The 18,020-nt window shown below is 45.2% G+C and overlaps 1 protein-coding gene across 1 annotated transcript in view; it reads left to right on the forward strand.

Moving 5' to 3' along the window:
• The first annotated feature begins 6,900 nt into the window (after positions 1-6,900).
• The window catches only part of lrmp (lymphoid-restricted membrane protein), a 227,776-nt gene continuing 216,656 nt past the window's right edge, over positions 6,901-18,020 (forward strand). The window contains exons 1-2 of the mRNA XM_072241407.1: positions 6,901-6,985; positions 15,067-15,247. Of these exons, the coding sequence (XP_072097508.1) occupies positions 6,901-6,985; positions 15,067-15,247 (266 nt within the window). The remainder of the gene's footprint in view (positions 6,986-15,066; positions 15,248-18,020) is intronic.

Here is an 18,020-nt window from a genome sequence, read left to right on the forward strand (position 1 = left end):
GCAGACTCGATGGGCCAAATGGCCGACTTCTGCTCCTTTGTCTTATGGTCTATTTTGCAATGGTCTCTATGGATTGCCTGCAAAACAATTTTTCTACTGTTTCTCAGTGCGTGTGACAATAAAAAAAAAAAAAAGTACCTAGCCCCCTCTTGAAGTAATAGTCCAGATTATATGTTGGCCTCTACTATTGGGGCAAATCCACAATCATCAGTCTCAAGCAAGTCTTTTTACTGAATTGAGGCTAAACTAATAACGATGAGTTTAAAATAAATTCCAGAAATTATCACATACGCTCAGTGCCCATTTTATTAGTTACAGAAGCTACCTACTAATGTGGCCACTGCAAGTATGATCATGGTCTTCTGCTGCTGTAGCCTATCCTCTTTAGGGTTTGACATGTGTTCAGCGATGCTCTTCTGCACACCACTACTGTGTGGGTGGTTATTTGAGCTACTGTTGGCTTGAACCAGTTTGGCCATTCTCCTCTGACCTCTCTCAATAAGACATTTTCTTTTGCCCACAAAACTGCCACTCATTGCAATTTTTCTTTTGTTTTTCACACTATTCTCTCTAAACTCTAGAGACTGATTGTGAAAATCGCAGGAGATCAGCAGTTTGTGCCGTCTGGCACAAACCATCATTGCACTATCAAAGTCACTTGGATTGCATTTCTTTCCCATTCCGATGTTTAGTTGGAAAACAACTTGGTCACGCTTTTATGCTCTTGAGTTGCTGCTGATAGGCTGATTACACATTTGCATTAACAAGCAGGTACACAGTTATACTTAATAAAGTGACCACTAAGGCTACGTCCACACTATGACGGTTAATTTTGAAAGCGAAGCTTTTTCTCTTCGTTTTGACTCTCTGTCCACACTAAGACGGCTTTTTCATCCCCCGAAAACGGAGATTTTCAGAAATGGTCTCTAGAGTGAATAAATCTAAAAATGCCTAATATCCGTTGCAGTGTGTACGGGGTAAATGGAGCTTTTTAAAACCGCTGTCATGACGTGCCGGAACAAATGGCGGCAGCGCAGCATTTCATTGCTTTCTTCTTATTCTTATTATTATTACTACTACTTTATTGTCGCCAAACAATTGATACTAGAGCGTACAATCATCACAGCGATATTTGATTCTGCGTTTCGCAGAACCTAACAATTTCAGAACAGACGGCAACAAGACTGAAGCCAGAAGAGTTAGAAATGTACTCACCAAATACTTTGACCCATAGCTTACTGAATAAATAAGTATACTCACTTCGCCCTGTTTTCTGTCCTTGCTTGAATGAAGGTGGTTTACCTATTTATGCAAGTACTTCTCTGACAATAGATGTGTAACAGCCTAATGTAACATTGTATGGAAATACAAGATAACAATGATGCAGACATGTTTTATACATTTAACAAGGTGCTTTATTAATGTAACAAAGCTAGTCAGTTTTTCAATGTTCGTCATCTGTTGGGTCATACTGTCCATGAACTCCCTGTCGGTTGCCTCCATACGCTCCAGTATTAATTTTTTTTTTAGTTTTAAGTCCTCCTGCGCGAGAACCAACAGCAATTCCTTTTAAGTTTTTCTAGTCTGTAACTGGACAAACGGGAACCAAGTATACAGTTTCCTCTTCACTTGTTTTCTGTGTGTCCTGCGCGTGCCCAGTAGAGGAGATTTGCCCAAATATCCGTGTTAGTGTGGACAGAGATATTTTGAAAAATGCTTAGTGTGTACGCCTGTCATTTTTACTCGAAACTGGCGTTTTCAAAATTATCCGGTGTAGTGTGGACGTAGCCTAAGTGTATACTAAAGTACAATGGGAAACATTGGTTTGCGTACCATCCATAAAGATCGCAGTAGCACAGCAGTTTGCGTGACATTACTACACCTTGGGGCATTGGAGTTCCAGGTTCAGTTCCAGTGCAGTCTGTAAGAAGTATGTACATCCTTCTTGTGAGCGAGTGGGTTTCCTCCACAGTCCAAAGATGTGTGTGCCAGTCAGTAGATTCATTGGTAATTATAAATTGTCCTATGATTCAGGATTAAATAGGTGTGTTGCTGGGTGGTGCAGCTTGTTGGAGTGAAAGGGTCTGTAAATATTTTCATCATATCAGTGCATTGAGGTTGTGCAAGGGAAGATAAATAACATAATATAATGTAATAATATTTATTATTTCTTATGGTAGACAATCTTTGCCTATTTCTATTTCCAGATTCTTCAGTGAGATCAAAAAATACATGTGCCCAGATCTTCAGCTAAGACCATGAGTTGCAAACGCCATAATCCAGTGGAGAGTATTTGCCGAAAACTCCAAACCATCCAAATGTGGGACCAGGTAACAAATCCTGCACTGCAGATTCCAAAGTTTCGCTCCAGGAACTTTGACAGCCCCCAGGTCAGCCACAAGAAGAATATGGAGAGGATTCTAAAGAACAGGACAATGAAAAGTCAAGGAAGGGATCAGAAGGGGACTCCTGTCGTTGCCAATCAGGTCTTGTCCCCTAAAGTTGCACTGATCTCGTCGGAACAACCTGGAGCTGAAGCACGGAGTCCCACTGTCACTTCTACTTGCGTGGTTGTCGGCTCTATAGGAGACACAGCCTCCAAGCCTCAGAATTGCTGCCAGACTCAGACCTGTTCGACACCGGTTACTGAGAGTGGGAGAAATGAGATGATCTTGAGCCACCCCCACTCGGCCATCATTAACATTGAGCACCGCTTTCTGTCCAGTGCTAACAGTAGTCCTGTCACCTCTACCAGCTTTAGCTTCTGCACCCATTTGCACAGACCAGCCTCTCCTGTAGGAAAGGAATTGCCTTTGGCTGGGATGAGTGGTAAGTCAATAAATAGAAGAGCAGTTCATGGGTAGAAGTTCTCAGTAACACAAATTCTTGTTACTTGGATTTCAAAAGCTTGCATCATTGTTAACAGCCTAGCTTTTTTTAAATAATGGTGGTGGTACTGCAATTATATCAATTATCAATAAGATTAAAAGAATGCAGAGAAAATTTAAAGGATGACGCTGGGGCTTGAGAACCTGAGTTGTAGGACATGGTTGAATAGTTAAGACTGTTTACTGGAGCAATAAGGAGATTTGATAGAGGAACACAGTTGAAGGTTATGGATACAATGGGGCTTTTTTCACTGAGGCTGGATGACTCTAAAAGTAGAGGTCATGGGTTAAGAGTGAGAGTTGAAATGCTTAAAGGGAACATGAGGGGGAACTTCAATCACAGGGTGGTGAGAGAGTGGAATAATCTGCCAGTGGCAGTAGTGGATGTGCGTTTGCTTTCTACATTTAACAGGTTTTGATAGGTACATGAATGGGAGAGGTATGGAGGGCTGTGGTCCAGGGGCTTGGCAAAATAACATATGGGCATGAACTAGATGGGCCAAAGGGCCTGTTTCTGTACTTCAGTGCTTTGATTCTATGTACCTTTTGCACCAGAATTAGTTTTTAACTTACCTGGATGAGGCTTGTTCTCGCAGCTCTTTGTTGGATGTACAAATCATGAGCAATATCAACGACGTTCATGTGCTATGTCTTAACTTTGTCTTTGTAATCTAGGAAGATTTCTGTGTCTGACTAGTTTGTGATACAAAAGCAGTGCATAGTGTGGAATTAGTTTCAGTTGAAATCCTACATATCAGGGGAAGGAAAATGTGGGTGGGAGTAGTCTATTGGCCCCCAATAACGTTACCTCTCAATGGGTCAGAGTGTAGAGGGCCTGTTTGAAGGGAGTTGCAATTATGGAAGATTCTAATCTATGTATTGATTGGATGAGTCAAACTATCAAAGGTATCTAAGAATCAGATCTTGTAAAAATGTTTCAAGGATTTCTTTTTAGAGCCATATGTTGTGGATATTGTAGATATTGGCCTTGTATAATGAAGCAGGATTGATAAGGGATCTTGTGGCTAAAGATCTTCTAGGGCAAATATCTTGAACCTTTTTGAGAATGTGCACCCAAATTGGCGCTAATCTTATTTTTGAAAAAAATTCTCTCATGTGCCATGGTAATTTTGAGCAGAGATCATCACTGATTAATGTATTATAACAATAATTATAGACTATTTTAGGGGAAAAGAATGAGTCCTGTTGCTTATGTGGACTCATTGTTTTACTGTTTAAAAAAAATAACAGGCAGAACGAAATAAATGAAGCATTTTTGAAAACCTGTTTAAATATTATTAATACTAAATTTTTCAGAAGACAATTGAAAAATTATATTTCAAAATAGTATTTTTATTGTACATCATATGTAATATAAGATATGTAAATCTGAAACTAAGATTTGGTGTATATTTATAAAAGATGAAGGAAAGGAAAATAAACACTTATGAAACTTGTCTCGAGCCTTTGCCTCTTCTCTCCTAAGCCTCTTGAGCCAAAGCCTAACCACTAACACTAGCCCAATTAAAGAGGCTTAAGCCTAACTTTTTACTGGCCTTTGCCAAGTGCCTAATAGGTCATTATGATTTAAGCCCAGTGAAAAGTCCTCACTCTACCTCAGCAAAGCAAGTGGCTGCTCCCGATGATCGAAGCCTCCCCTGAAAGTATCTGGATCTCACTCCTAATCCCATCGCCTGCTTATTTCCTAGCCATTCCTTAACCTGTAGTACTACATGCTAAGTAACAGAGCTTCCCTTGAAAGATTAACAAAACTTTTGATCAGGCTAATGTTTTCAGTCATAGATCCTGTAGTTGTAACAGCCACTCTAAGGCCCTGGAAATCTTTCTGGCCACTGAGCCAGCGATCACAATTCAATAAATAAATCATTCCCACCGTGCATGCAAAAGGAAGCACCCACAATTACCCAAAACATTCAAATTGGGGCATCATTCAAATATCAGTCCAGTAAAACAATCACATTAATAAATAGTGTTTACTCATTAACTCAGATCCAAAGTACAAAATAGTCTACAACAGAATGAAATACATCACCTGACAAGTGATATTTCCTTGTGAGGTACTGTAGGCTGAACTGGCTTCCTATTGAGTCTCTGCTGAAAGTTATCCCATTTCCACCACCAATTTTCCCTCAACTCATTTCCCCAAAATTCCCATCAAATCCCTCCTTTCCCATTCCCATGCACACTAGGGACAATCTGCAGCAGCCACTTTGTGTACTGACCTACACCCGTTTGGAGTGTGCAAGGAAACTGGAGCACCCAGAGGGAACCCACATGGTGACCGTGAGATCGTGTAAACGCCGTCCCTTTCTGTGAGATCAGGATTGAACCTGGGTTGCTGGAGCTGGGTGGCAGCGGCTCTGCCTACTGCATCACCGTGCTACCACAAACCCTGAATCACTTTAAATGTTGGAGACCTCACAGACCTGGTGTACACTTCAGTATCTGGATAGAATATGGTTGGGCCAATTGGCAATGGCTTCTCTGTGCTTATACTTTTTTCTTCTGTTTTAGTGAGCGCTGAATATTCAGTGATAATAATGGTAAATACTGTATGCATTACATCCATATTCATGGAAGTCATTGTTTTTAATGATAAGTGTGGTTGAGGCTAATTATTGGAGTAGGCTTTCTGATAAAACTAGTACTACAAGCATGGCTCTCAAAGCCACCAATACAAGCCAGGTACAGAACATAAGAAAATAGAAGCAGGGGTCCTCCATCAGGCCCTGCAGCGTGTCCCATCATTTAATAGTCATTAAATCTAGATGACTATATTATGCTGGCCTTGTGCCTTTGCTCCAAACAACCCAACCCAGCCCCAGTTCTGTGATCTGATAATTATTTATCCACCTCCACCATGAATTATTCTAATGACCCTTCATCCACCACCCTCTGCAAGGAGAAATTTCTACATGCCTGTTCTTTTTCAAATGCCAACCCTCTTACTTTGCAGTTACCTTCCCATGTCCCGGACTCACTGACTGGGGAAAACATCCCAATATCTATCCAGTCAAACCACTTCATGATCTTGTGTTTGAACAAGGCCACCCCTCATTTTTCTAAACTCTGAGGAATACAGGCTCCAACTATTTAGTGCCTCATCCCAGGATTTAGCCTAGTGGGTTTCTGTTGGACTGTCTTCAATATTACTGTAACTTGTTTTCGGTAAGGGGACCAAAACTATTTTTTCACTCCAATGAAGGCCAAAATGCTTTCTTAACTACCTTTTGGACCTGCCTGCTGGCTTTTCATGATGCATAAAGTCTCACTCCAGTTAGATCATTCTTTATGCCATGGACCCCTTTCATTAACTGAGAGGTCCCTGGACCCTGGGCTGGGAACCCCAACATCAGATAACCTGCCTTTTGGCTTCTCTTGCTGAAGTTCCAGTGTTCACACATCCCCACATTGAACTTCATTAGCCAGTCTGTTGCCCACTCAAATGCAGAATAACAGTATGCTCATTGCAATAAGGTGCAAGGCTGTAACAAGTTAGGATGAGCTCAGGCATCTATTTTTTCATGTTAGGGGACTGTTCAAAAGCCTTATAACAGCAGGCCGAGATGCCCCAGTTGCAAAGGAAAGTGTTGAATCCCAGGTATAGGAGCTTGGAGATGAGTTTTACCAATTGACAAGAACGCACCACTTTCTCATGGAAGCCCACGTTCTGATTAGGGCAAACTCTTGCTGAGCATTATAGACAGCAGTTTGAACCACATGGCATGTGTGCATAAGATGGCACATGCAAGGATTTTGTTGCCAGGCAGTGCCATCCCTAGATTCTTCAAAGCCCATCTACAATAGGAAAAAAGATACACAATGATTCTTTTGCCTTTTCTGCCAAATGAAGCAGCAAGTGATATATGACCTGAGAGCAGTGCATGGTTTTCACAGGAAACTCGTCATGTGGTCTTATCTTAATGAAAGCTTTGCCTTCTATCTTTCCCACTTGCTTTCTAAAGGGAACAAACCAGCAGCAGCAAACAGGATGGAGAATACTGAAGATACAAGTCTGATTTGTGAGGAAGATTTGCTGGACACCATTTTCTACAGTTGTGATGTAAAACACCAAGGTAACGCTTCTCCTGATAGGTGCACCCTCGGGTGAATTGGTTGTAAATGCAAACGGGGCATTTTACTGTTGTGATGTACACATGGCAAATAAACTTGAATCTTGATCTTGCACCTCCTCCCTGTTGCTGACTGGGTAACTCTGGGGTGTAATGCGTGTGTGGAGAGCAAGCAGCTTGGCCCCTTTCAGAGATGGGTGAGGGGTGAACTAAGACCTTTAGAAGTATGAAGGGTGCTGACCAAGAGAAATGCATTTCTATCGGAGAGGAGCAACACTCGAGGCCATTGCTAGACGATGACCAAGAAATTAAATGGGGTGTTTGGAAGAAACACACACAAAATGCTAGAGGAAGAGTACATTTCGAGCCAAGACCCCCTCAGCCTGAAAATTTGACTACACTCTTTTCCATAGATGCTGTCTGGCCTACTGAGTTCCTCCAGCATTTTGTGTATGTTGCCTGGGTTTCCAGCATCTGCAGATTTTCTCTTGTTTGTGAGGGGATCTTGGAAGAATTGCTTTGACTTTGGAAATGGAGGGAACATGGATCTTGCTGTATAGTGATTGTAATTTATATGCGATAAATACAAATCACAGGAAACTTTGGACTCTATAGTCCCAGAAACACTCCTCCGATGGGTCCTTGTATTTCATTCGTCTCTTGTAATTTATTTCATTGTGATTTATCGTGGAGTGGAACAACTGGTCAGCAACCGATACTGCTGAGGACTTTAGTGAAAGTACCTACTGCACCTTGGTATTACTTAATCCAATGATTCCTTATTCCCTCTAGTATAGTGTGTTTGCTATAGTCATTCAGGGTGGTAAGTGCTGTGCTCTAAATATTAGAAGGAAGATTATCCGGAGTGTGATAATAGTGATGTCATAGTTTCTGCCAGCAGAGGGCGACATGCTCCACATTAGTGAATTGAAGTGGTTTTTGTGTTTATTGAGAGAAAGAAGATGGAGATTTGCATTCCATTCAGGTGTGTTTGTGCTCTGCCTTCACTGTATTGTGGTCTTCCACTTTGAATGGACAGAGTGATGTTTGAAAAATCTTTTTAAGCCAGTCACCTCTAATGGTGCATAGGTCGCCAACCTCAGCTTGCCAGTGTCCTCTGTCCTGAGCCAGTCTTTGAAGTTGTCCCCAGGTGTAATTCATCAAAGATCCTTCCTCTCCCATGGATGAGGTCTTTGGAGGTTCTATTGTGTTTCTGTAGCACTGGGATTTTACAGGATTGGATTGCTAGGCCATACCCAACTCCATTCCTTTCACGCCTCGGTTTGAGACCATTCATGCTGGAGTTTTGTAAAATTTCAGCCAATTCCAAAGTTCTCTTCCCCTTGCCCGGAAGTTCAAGGAAAGGAAATCTCAGAATCAGGTTTATGATCACAGACCTATATCATGAAATTGTTTTGCTGCAGCTGCTACTTACCAAATGTTTTTTTTTAATGTGATTCAAAGCCCATTGCAGCTGATTGACGTGCTGCCTTTAATATCCTTGCTAGGCCCGTAGGTCAAACAATTAGTTAATGTGGTGAACAAGGCTGAGTGGATCAGAGTGTTTATAATGATGGTAGCTTTAAGTTAACCCCATACATGGAGCAACAGATGACAGATGCTGGAATCTGGAGCAACGGAAAATGTGATGGAGAAACTCAGCAGGTCAGACAATATCTGTGGAGGGAAATGGACAGTCAACATTTTAGATCGAGACCATTCATCTGGACTCATCCCTTTAAAATCAGTAAGACATCCAATACCACGATCTTAATATCAACATCTCCTGGAATATCAGCACGCCCGTCCTTAACCTTGCCATAACGTCCGAGGTGGTGTTGGTCCCAGTAGCATAGGTAACGAGTTCTACAGCATGAGCTAGAGAGCTAAGTAGATACTTAATGAGAAGTTCCTTGGAGGCTATAATCTCTGGATTTCCCCTGGTGTCATGAGTTAGTGGGTGCACGAATGGAATGGTGTCAGATGAATGCTGTAGGTAAAGGGATAGTTCATAAGGATCGGTTTTGTGTTTCTGGATCAATGTGGCCCTGTTGGGGAAAGTGGGGCCTGCACAAACGGCACACATAAAAGTTGCCGGTGAGCGCAGCAGGCCAGGCAGCATCTCTAGGAAGAGGTACAGTCGACGTTTCAGGCCGAGAACCTTCGTCAGGACTAACTGAAGGAAGAGCTAGTAAGGGATTTGAAAGTTGGAAGGGGAGGGGGAGATCCAAAATGATAGGAGAAGACAGGAGGGGGAGGGATGGAGCCAAGAGCTGGACAGGTGATAGGCAAAAGGTGATACGAGAGGATTATGGGACAGGAGGTCTGGGAAGAAAGACGGGGGGGGGGAACCCAGAGGATGGGCAAGAGGTATATTCAGAGGGACAGAGGGAGAAAAAGGAGAGCGAGAGAAAGAATGCGTGCATAAAAATAAGTAACAGATGGGGTACAAGGGGGAGGTGGGGCATCAGCGGAAGTTAGAGAAGTCGATGTTCATGCCATCAGGCTGGAGGCTACCCAGACAGAATATAAGGTGTTGTTCCTCCAACCTGAGTGTGGCTTCATCTTTACAGTAGAGGAGGCCGTGGATAGACATGTCAGAATGGGAATGGGATGTGGAATTAAAATATGTGGCCCCTGGGAGATCCTGCTTTCTCTGGCGGACAGAGCGTAGGTGTTCAGCAAAGCAGTCTCCCAGTCTGCGTCGGGTCTCGCCAATATATAAAAGGCCACATCGGGAGCACCGGACGCAGTATATCACCCCAGTCGACTCACAGGTGAAGTGTTGCCTCACCCGGAAGGACTGTTTGGGGCCCTGAATGGTAGTAAGGGAGGAAGTGTAAGGGCATGTGTAGCACTTGTTCCGCTTACACGGATAAGTGCCAGGAGGGAGATCAGTGGGGAGGGATGGGGGGGACAAATGGACAAGGGAGTTGCGTAGGGAGCGATCCCTGCGGAATGCAGAGGGGGGGGAGGGAAAGATTTGCTTAGTGGTGGGATCCCGTTGGAGGTGGCGGAAGTTACGGAGAATAATATGTGGACCCGGAGGCTGGTGGGGTGGTAGGTGAGGACCAGGGGAACCCTATTCCTGGTGGGGTGGCGGGAGGATGGACTGAGAGCAGATGTACGTGAAATGGGGGAGATGCGTTTAAGAGCAGAGTTGATAGTGGAGGAAGGGAAGCCCCTTTCTTTAAAAAAGGAAGACATCTCCCTCGTCCTAGAATGAAAAGCTTCATCCTGAGAGCAGATGCGGCGGAGATGGAGGAATTGCGAGAAGGGGATGGCGTTTTTGCAAGAGACAGGGTGAGAAGAAGAATAGTCCAGATAGCTGTGAGAGTCAGTAGGCTTATAGTAGACATCAGTGGATAAGTTGTCTCCAGAGACAGAGACAGACAGAGACTGAAAGATCTAGAAAGGGGAGGGAGGTGTCGGAAATGGACCAGGTAAACTTGAGGGCAGGGTGAAAGTTGGAGGCAAAGTTAATAAAGTCAACGAGTTCTGCATGCGTGCAGGAAGCAGCACCAATGCAGTCGTCGATGTAGCGAAGGAAAAGTGGGGGACAGATACCAGAATAGGCACGGAACACAGATTGTTCCACAAACCCAACAAAAAGGCAGGCATACGGGTGCCCATAGCTACACCTTTAGTTTGGAGGAAGTGGGAGGAGCCAAAGGAGAAATTATTAAGAGTAAGGACTAATTCCGCTAGACGGAGCAGAGTGGTGGTAGAGGGGAACTGATTAGGTCTGGAATCCAAAAAGAAGCGTAGAGCTTTAAGACCATCCTGATGGGGGATGGAAGTATATAGGGACTGAACATCCATGGTGAAAATAAAGCGGTGGGGGCCAGGGAACTTAAAATCATAGAAAAGTTTAAGAGCGTGAGAAGTGTCATGAACATAGGTCGGAAGGGATTGAACAAGGGGGGATAAAACCGTGTCGAGGTATGCAGAAATGAGTTCGGTGGGGCGGGAGCAAGCTGAGACAATAGATCGGCCAGGACAGGCAGGTTTGTGGATCTTGGGTAGGAGGTAGAAACGGGAAGTGCGGGATGTGGGTTTGTGGATCTTGGGTAGGAGGTAGAAACGGGAAGTGCAGGGTATGGGTTTGTGGATCTTGGGTAGGAGGTAGAAACGGGAAGCGCGGGGTGTGGGTTTGTGGATCTTGGGTAGGAGGTAGAAACGGGAAGTGCGGGGTGTGGGGAGGTAGAAACTTCAGATTGCGGCTCCTGCCACTGATCTCGGCGGCTCCAACACCTCAGGGCATATTCAAAACCCGGACTCCAGCAACGACCATGGACACCTTCACAGCGATTGCGCAACCACCAACTGCGATTCCAGCCTTGGACTCCAGGCCGGGTCTTTATGTGCTGCTGTTGTGACTCCCGTCTCCCCTTTCCCCACCACCACTCCGCAGCCCCGTCTCCCTCAGATCCCATCGTCAGCTCCTGGGCCCTCAGAGGCTCCATCTTCCTCTCACCCCAACCCTCCCCTCTCCATTGACACCCCCAGCCTCCCCCCTCCCCCCTCTGATCCCAGCTCTCATCCGTGCCAGGTATTTACCATCCCCTCCGACCTTCAACTGTCGGAGGCAGAACGCTCTGTTCTCAGTAAGGGCCTCACCTTTGTCCCCCTTCGCCCACACCTCAGTGAGTTCCGTGTTCGCCATGATGCGGAACTTTTCTTCCGCCGTCTCCGTCTCCGAGCCTACTTCTTCGGCAAGGACTCTTCCACCCCCACCGATGACCCCTTCTCCCGTCTTCAACCCTCCTCTTCTTCATGGACACCCCGCTCTGGTCTTCTGCCTGCTCTGGATCTCTTTATCGCTAATTGCTGACGGGACATCAACCGTCTCGACTTCACCGCACCTTGTCCCCATTCCAACCTCACTCCTTCCGAACGCTCTGCTCTCCACTCCCTCCGCACTAATCCTAACCTTATTATTAAACCCGCCGATAAGGGGGATGCTGTTGTAGTCTGGCGTACTGACCTCTACCTTGCCGAGGCACAGCGACAACTCGCGGATACCTCCTCTTATTTACCCCTCGATCGTGACCCCACTAAGGAGCACCAGGCCATTGTCTCCCACACCATCACCGACTTTATCCGCTCAGGGGATCTCCCATCCACTGCTACCAACCTTCTAGTTCCTACACCCCGCACTTCCCGTTTCTACCTCCTACCCAAGATCCACAAACCTGCCTGTCCTGGCCGACCTATTGTCTCAGCTTGCTCCTGCCCCACCGAACTCATTTCTGCATACCTCGACACGGTTTTATCCCCCCTTGTTCAATCCCTTCCGACCTATGTTCATGACACTTCTCACGCTCTTAAACTTTTCGATGATTTTAAGTTCCTTGATCCCCACCGCTTTATTTTCACCATGGATGTCCAGTCCTTATATACTTCCATCCCCCATCAGGATGGTCTCAAAGCTCTACGCTTCTTTTTGGATTCCAGACCTAATCAGTTCCCCTCTACCACCACTCTGCTCCATCTAGCGGAATTAGTCCTTACTCTTAATAATTTCTCCTTTGGCTCCTCCCACTTCCTCCAAACTAAAGGTGTAGCCATGGGCACTCGTATGGGTCCCAGCTATGCCTGCCTTTTTGTTGGCTTTGTGAAACAATCTATATTCCGTGCCTATTCTGGTATCTGTCCCCCACTTTTCCTTCGCTACATCGACGACTGCATTGGCGCTGCTTCCTGCACGCATAAAGAACTCGTTGACTTTACTAACTTTGCCACCAACTTTCACCCTGCCCTCAAGTTTACCTGGTCCATTTCCGACACCTCCCTCCCCTTTCTAGATCCTTCTGTCTCTGTCTCTGGAGACAGCTTATCCACTGATGTCTACTATAAGCCTACTGACTCTCACAGCTATCTGGACTATTCCTCTTCTCACCCTGTCTCTTGCAAAAACGCCATCCCTTTCTTGCAATTCCTCCGTCTCCGCCGCATCTGCTCTCAGGATGAGGCTTTTCATTCTAGGACGAGGGAGATGTCTTCCTTTTTTAAAGAAAGGGGCTTCCCTTCCTCCACTATCAACTCTGCTCTTAAACACATCTCCCCCATTTCACGCACATCTGCTCTCACTCCATCCTCCCGCCACCCCACTAGGAATAGGGTTCCCCTGGTCCTCACCTACCACCCCACCAGCCTCCGGGTCCAACATATTATTCTCCGTAACCTCCGCCACCTCCAACGGGATCCCACCACTAAGCACATCTTTCCCTCCCCCCCTCTGCATTCCGCAGGGATCGCTCCCTACGCAACTCCCTTGTCCATTCGTTCCCCCCCCCCATCCCTCCCCACTGATCTCCCTCCTGGCACTTATCCGTGTAAGCGGAACAAGTGCTACACATGCCCTTACACTTCCTCCCTTACCACCATTCAGGGCCCCAAACAGTCCTTCCGGGTGAGGCAACACTTCACCTGTGAGTCAACTGGGGTGATGTACTGCGTCCGGTGCTCCCGATGAGGCTTTTTATATATTGGCGAGACCCGACGCAGACTGGGAGACCACTTTGCTGAACATCTACGCTCTGTCCGCCAGAGAAAGCAGGATCTCCCAGGGGCCACATATTTTAATTCCACATGCCATTCCCATTCTGCCGTGTCTATCCACGGCCTCCTCTACTGTAAAGATGAAGCCACACTCAGGTTGGAGGAACAACACCTTATATTCCATCTGGGTAGCCTCCAACCTGATGGCATGAACATCGACTTCTCTAACTTCTGCTAAGGCCCCACCTCCCCCTCGTACCCCATCTGTTACTTATTTTTATGCACACATTCTTTCTCTCACTCTCCTTTTTCTCCCTCTGTCCCTCTGACTATACCTCTTGCCCATCCTCTGGGTCCCCCCCCCCCCCGTCTTTCTTCCCGGACCTCCTGTCCCATGATCCTCTCATATCCCTTTTTGCCAATCACCTGTCCAGCTCTTGGCTCCATCCCTCCCCCTCCTGTCTTCTCCTATCATTTTGGATCTCCCCCTCCCCCTCCCACTTTCAAATCCCTTACTCACTCTTCCTTCAGTTAGTCCTGACGAAGGGTCTCGGCCCGAAACGTCGACTGCACCTCTTCCTATAGATGCTGCCTGGCCTGCTACGTTCACCAGCAACTTTGATGTGTGTTGATTCAGAATGTGTCCTCTTATTGCTACCACTAGGAAGGAGATACAAGAGCCTAAAGTCTGGCATTCAACACTTTCAGAACAGCTCTGCCATCAGATTTCTGAATGGTCCATGATGCTACCTCAACATTCCCTTATTTGCTCTGTTTTTCTTGGTAACTTATGCTGATTTTTAGGTCTTGCACTATAGTGTGGCTGCATAATCGCACATTTCACGTACGTCACCGATAATAAACCGGATTCTGATTTTGAGGCCTTCTCTGTTTGGGAAATGGCTCAGCCCTTTTGATTCTGGTTCCTACATGTGAATCATTCATTTTGCCGCGAGTTGGGAAAGGGGTACATGAAGGAGAGGGGCTAGAGGAGCTGGCTGAATGTCCTGGCTGGAGAAAATCCTCATCTGAAACCCTGTCAACAGAGGAGTCCTCTGCAAAAAGTATTGAGGCAGCACTGGCAAGGCCTCTGAAGACATCGCATCGGTACCAGCTCCAGCAGCGTCTGGAGGAATGGTGATCGGATGGGCCTGGCAAATTTCAGGGATGGCACGATTTGACCTGACATCTGAACTTCCAGGGCAAAGTGCATCTAGAGAAAATAAGCCGTAGGACACAGATGCAATGGCTTCTTTTCTGGTGAAACGTGACGGAGCTGGGAAAGGAAGAATAATTACTGCATTGATGGAGGGGTAGGAGGGGCTGGGCAGTGGATGAGAATTAAGTGGGGAGGTGGTGAGTGAGATCGACTGCTCTCTGGAAGACTTCATGGGCTCCACTGTTCTCAACCTAACTTACAGGACAGCCTGTGTCTGATGTTCCTGTCACAGTGTTTGCATCATTTGTTCCACTGAGACTGTGGGAATATACCTACCTGTTGCCAATTCCTTGCTGTTGATTTTAGTTTGAAAGCCCATTCTATTAAAGTAATCAGTATTTTCCCTTTTTGTCCCCTGTAGGGAAGGTGTGTGTTTCTAAGATTGTGGACTACCTACGTCACACTACAAGTCGCAATTCAGATGACAGTGGTCTGGAAGACTTGTGTAACATGCTGGACCCTGATGACAAGGATGTCTCCATTGACTTGGACACATATCGTGCAGTTATGAAGGAGTGGGTGGAAGACTGTAGGAGGAAAAGGTAAGGGTGTATAGGCTATACAACCACGATACTATGGAGCCCTGTCCTGAGAATCAAAAAGCTTGAAATGTGAAATACAAAACACAATGCTGGAAACACTCAGCATCTATGGAGAGAGTGAGATGTAATGTTTTGGGTCCAGTGCTCGAGATGAAATGTGAACTGTTTCACTTTCCTTCAGAATGTTTCTTGGATTTTTTGCCTGTGTACGATCAGTTTTCTTGCGAACCTGCGTATGTTGTACGGGCACTTCAATGAAGCTGATGAGCCAAGTGTTGATAGAATTGGTGTGAAAGCTGCTGATTGCTAAGCAGACTGGTCCCACACATAAGAGAAGGATGCTCTTCATCCTGTCCAGTCTCACTCCCACTGTGCGTCTGAACTTTGTTAACTTTGTGTAGGATAGCTGAGTTTCAGCATTGCTGAATCTTTGACACCGCCAATCTTTAACACCATCTGTCAATAACAGTTAATTGTACATTGCGTTTTTTGGGATTGCTTTTATATTTATTGGGGTTTGTGTTTATTATGTGCTTTGTGCTTATTGTGTTTTTTTATGCTGCATCAGATCCACTGTTTCGTTCTCCTTTACGCATGTAAAGTATGATCATCAATCTTGAATCCTGATTCAGCAATTAAATTTGGCCTCACCAGCAAGCTAAACATTATACTTGAACACCATTTCCACTCTCCCCACCTCAGGGTTGCTTCCCACTGTCCCACTAGCAGTTTGCGTCCCTGTTCTAAGCATTTGAGTGCAATCGCAGAGCACTGGTACAACGGTTCAGGGACTAGTAGTGTCCCTGTAAAGCCTTAGAGAATGTGCTGGAACCACTCAGCGGATCAGGCAGCATCTTTAGGGAGAGGGAAATGGCTGATGTTTCATGTCAATGACCCTTAGAAAGTCGGCATATTTTGCAAGGTTGATGGATAGAACAAAGGTTATTCTTCGTTCTGGATCTGAGTATCTGTGGCAAGGCAAGTTATGGCCTATCTCTAATTTCCACTTGTGTAGATGCTGGTAGTGAGTTGCCCCATTGAGCCATTATGGCTGTTCAGGTGACACATTCCCCCAGTGCTGTCAAGGAGAGTTCCCACAACTTAGAACCTGCAATGTTGTAGAACTGGCAATATAGGTCCTCCACAAATGATGCAGGGCAGGGTTGTTTCTGAGTACTGTTCGTAACCCAGTCAGAGAGGCAGCAGCGAACAGAGCTCTCTCACAGCAGAAGATGCCTACAAAGAGCCAGCTGTTCTCCTTTGTCAATCATGACTGTTATTTCCTCAAAGAAATCCAACAGATTTGTCAAGCAAAGTTTTCCCTCAAGGAAACCACGCTGACTTTAGTCTATTTTATCATGTGCCATCAAACACTAATTTTCCGGTCCTCCTGACTCATTCCATAATCTACTGAGCCTTGAAAGATCATTATTAATGCCTCCACGATCTATTCAACTACATGTTTCAAATCCCTGGGATGCACACCATCTGATCCAGGTGACTTACCTACCTTCAGACCTTTTAGCTTCCCAAGCACCTTCTCTCCAGTAATAATCAACAACACTCACTTTTGTCCCCTGACACTCCTGAATGTTCAGCTTACTGCTGGTGTCTTCTGCAGAGAAGACGGATGGAAAATCCACAGTTCATCCACCATTTCTTTGTCTCCTGTTGCTACATCTCCAGCATCATTTTTGAGTGGTCTGATATCCACTCTTTCCTCTTATTCTCTGTATATCTGAAATAAACTTTTGGTATCCCCTTTAATATCACTGGCTAGCTTATCTTCGCATTTCATCTTTTCTTTCCCTATCAGTTTCCTTCTATTGGTTTATAAAGCATCTCAATCCCTTTGCTTCCCACTAATTCTTGACATATTGTGAGTCCTCTCTTTTGCTTGTATGCTGCCTTTGACTTCCCTTGTCAGCCTCGGCTGCCTCATTCCCCCTTTAGACTGCTTCTATGGAATGAACTGATCCTGCATCTTCTGAATTCCTTCAAGAAATACCTGCCATTGCTGCTTTGCCGTCATTCCTGCTCGTGTCACCTTCCAATCAGCTTCTTTCTCTTGCCTCTGTTGTTATCTTTACTCAACTGTAATAACAATAGATCTGATTTTAGCTTCTCTATCTCAAACTGCCAACGGCACACACTGCAATCACTGTCCATCAGCAATGGAGAGAATGAATGCTTGGACTAGTGGATGGTGTAATTATCAAATGGCTTATTAGTGCTGGATGCTCTTGAGCTCGAGTTCCTTTTGGACCTGCACTCATTCTGGCAAGTGGCGTGTATTCCATCATTTTTTTCACGACTTCCTTGTAAATTGTGGGGAAGCCTTGGAGTGTCAGGTGTTGAGCAACTTGCTGCATGACACCCAACCTCCAATGTGCTTTTATATCTATGGTATATACAATTTTTCCATCTGAGTTTCTGGTCAATGTTTTATTAGAGATACAGCACACTGACAGGCTTTTCTGATCTAACAAGTCTGCTATTCTGGATTGGGTGTTGTGCAGTGAACTAGAATTGATTAGAGAGCTTAACATAAAAGAACCCTTAGGGGCAAATGATTATAATATAATCAAGTTCACTCTGAAACTTGAGAAGGAGAAGCCAAATTTACACCTCGGACTTCAACTGCTGCACAGAGCCTTGTCATATTCAGAAGTTTTCAGATGACTCTGCCATAGTTGGATGCATCAGCAAGGGAGATGAGGCTGAGTACAGGGCTACGGTAGGAAACTTTGTCACACGGTGTGAGCAGAATTAT

The sequence above is a fragment of the Mobula birostris genome, chromosome 23 (genome assembly GCF_030028105.1).
Source record: "Mobula birostris isolate sMobBir1 chromosome 23, sMobBir1.hap1, whole genome shotgun sequence".
In the NCBI taxonomy this organism is placed as follows: domain Eukaryota; kingdom Metazoa; phylum Chordata; class Chondrichthyes; order Myliobatiformes; family Myliobatidae; genus Mobula; species Mobula birostris.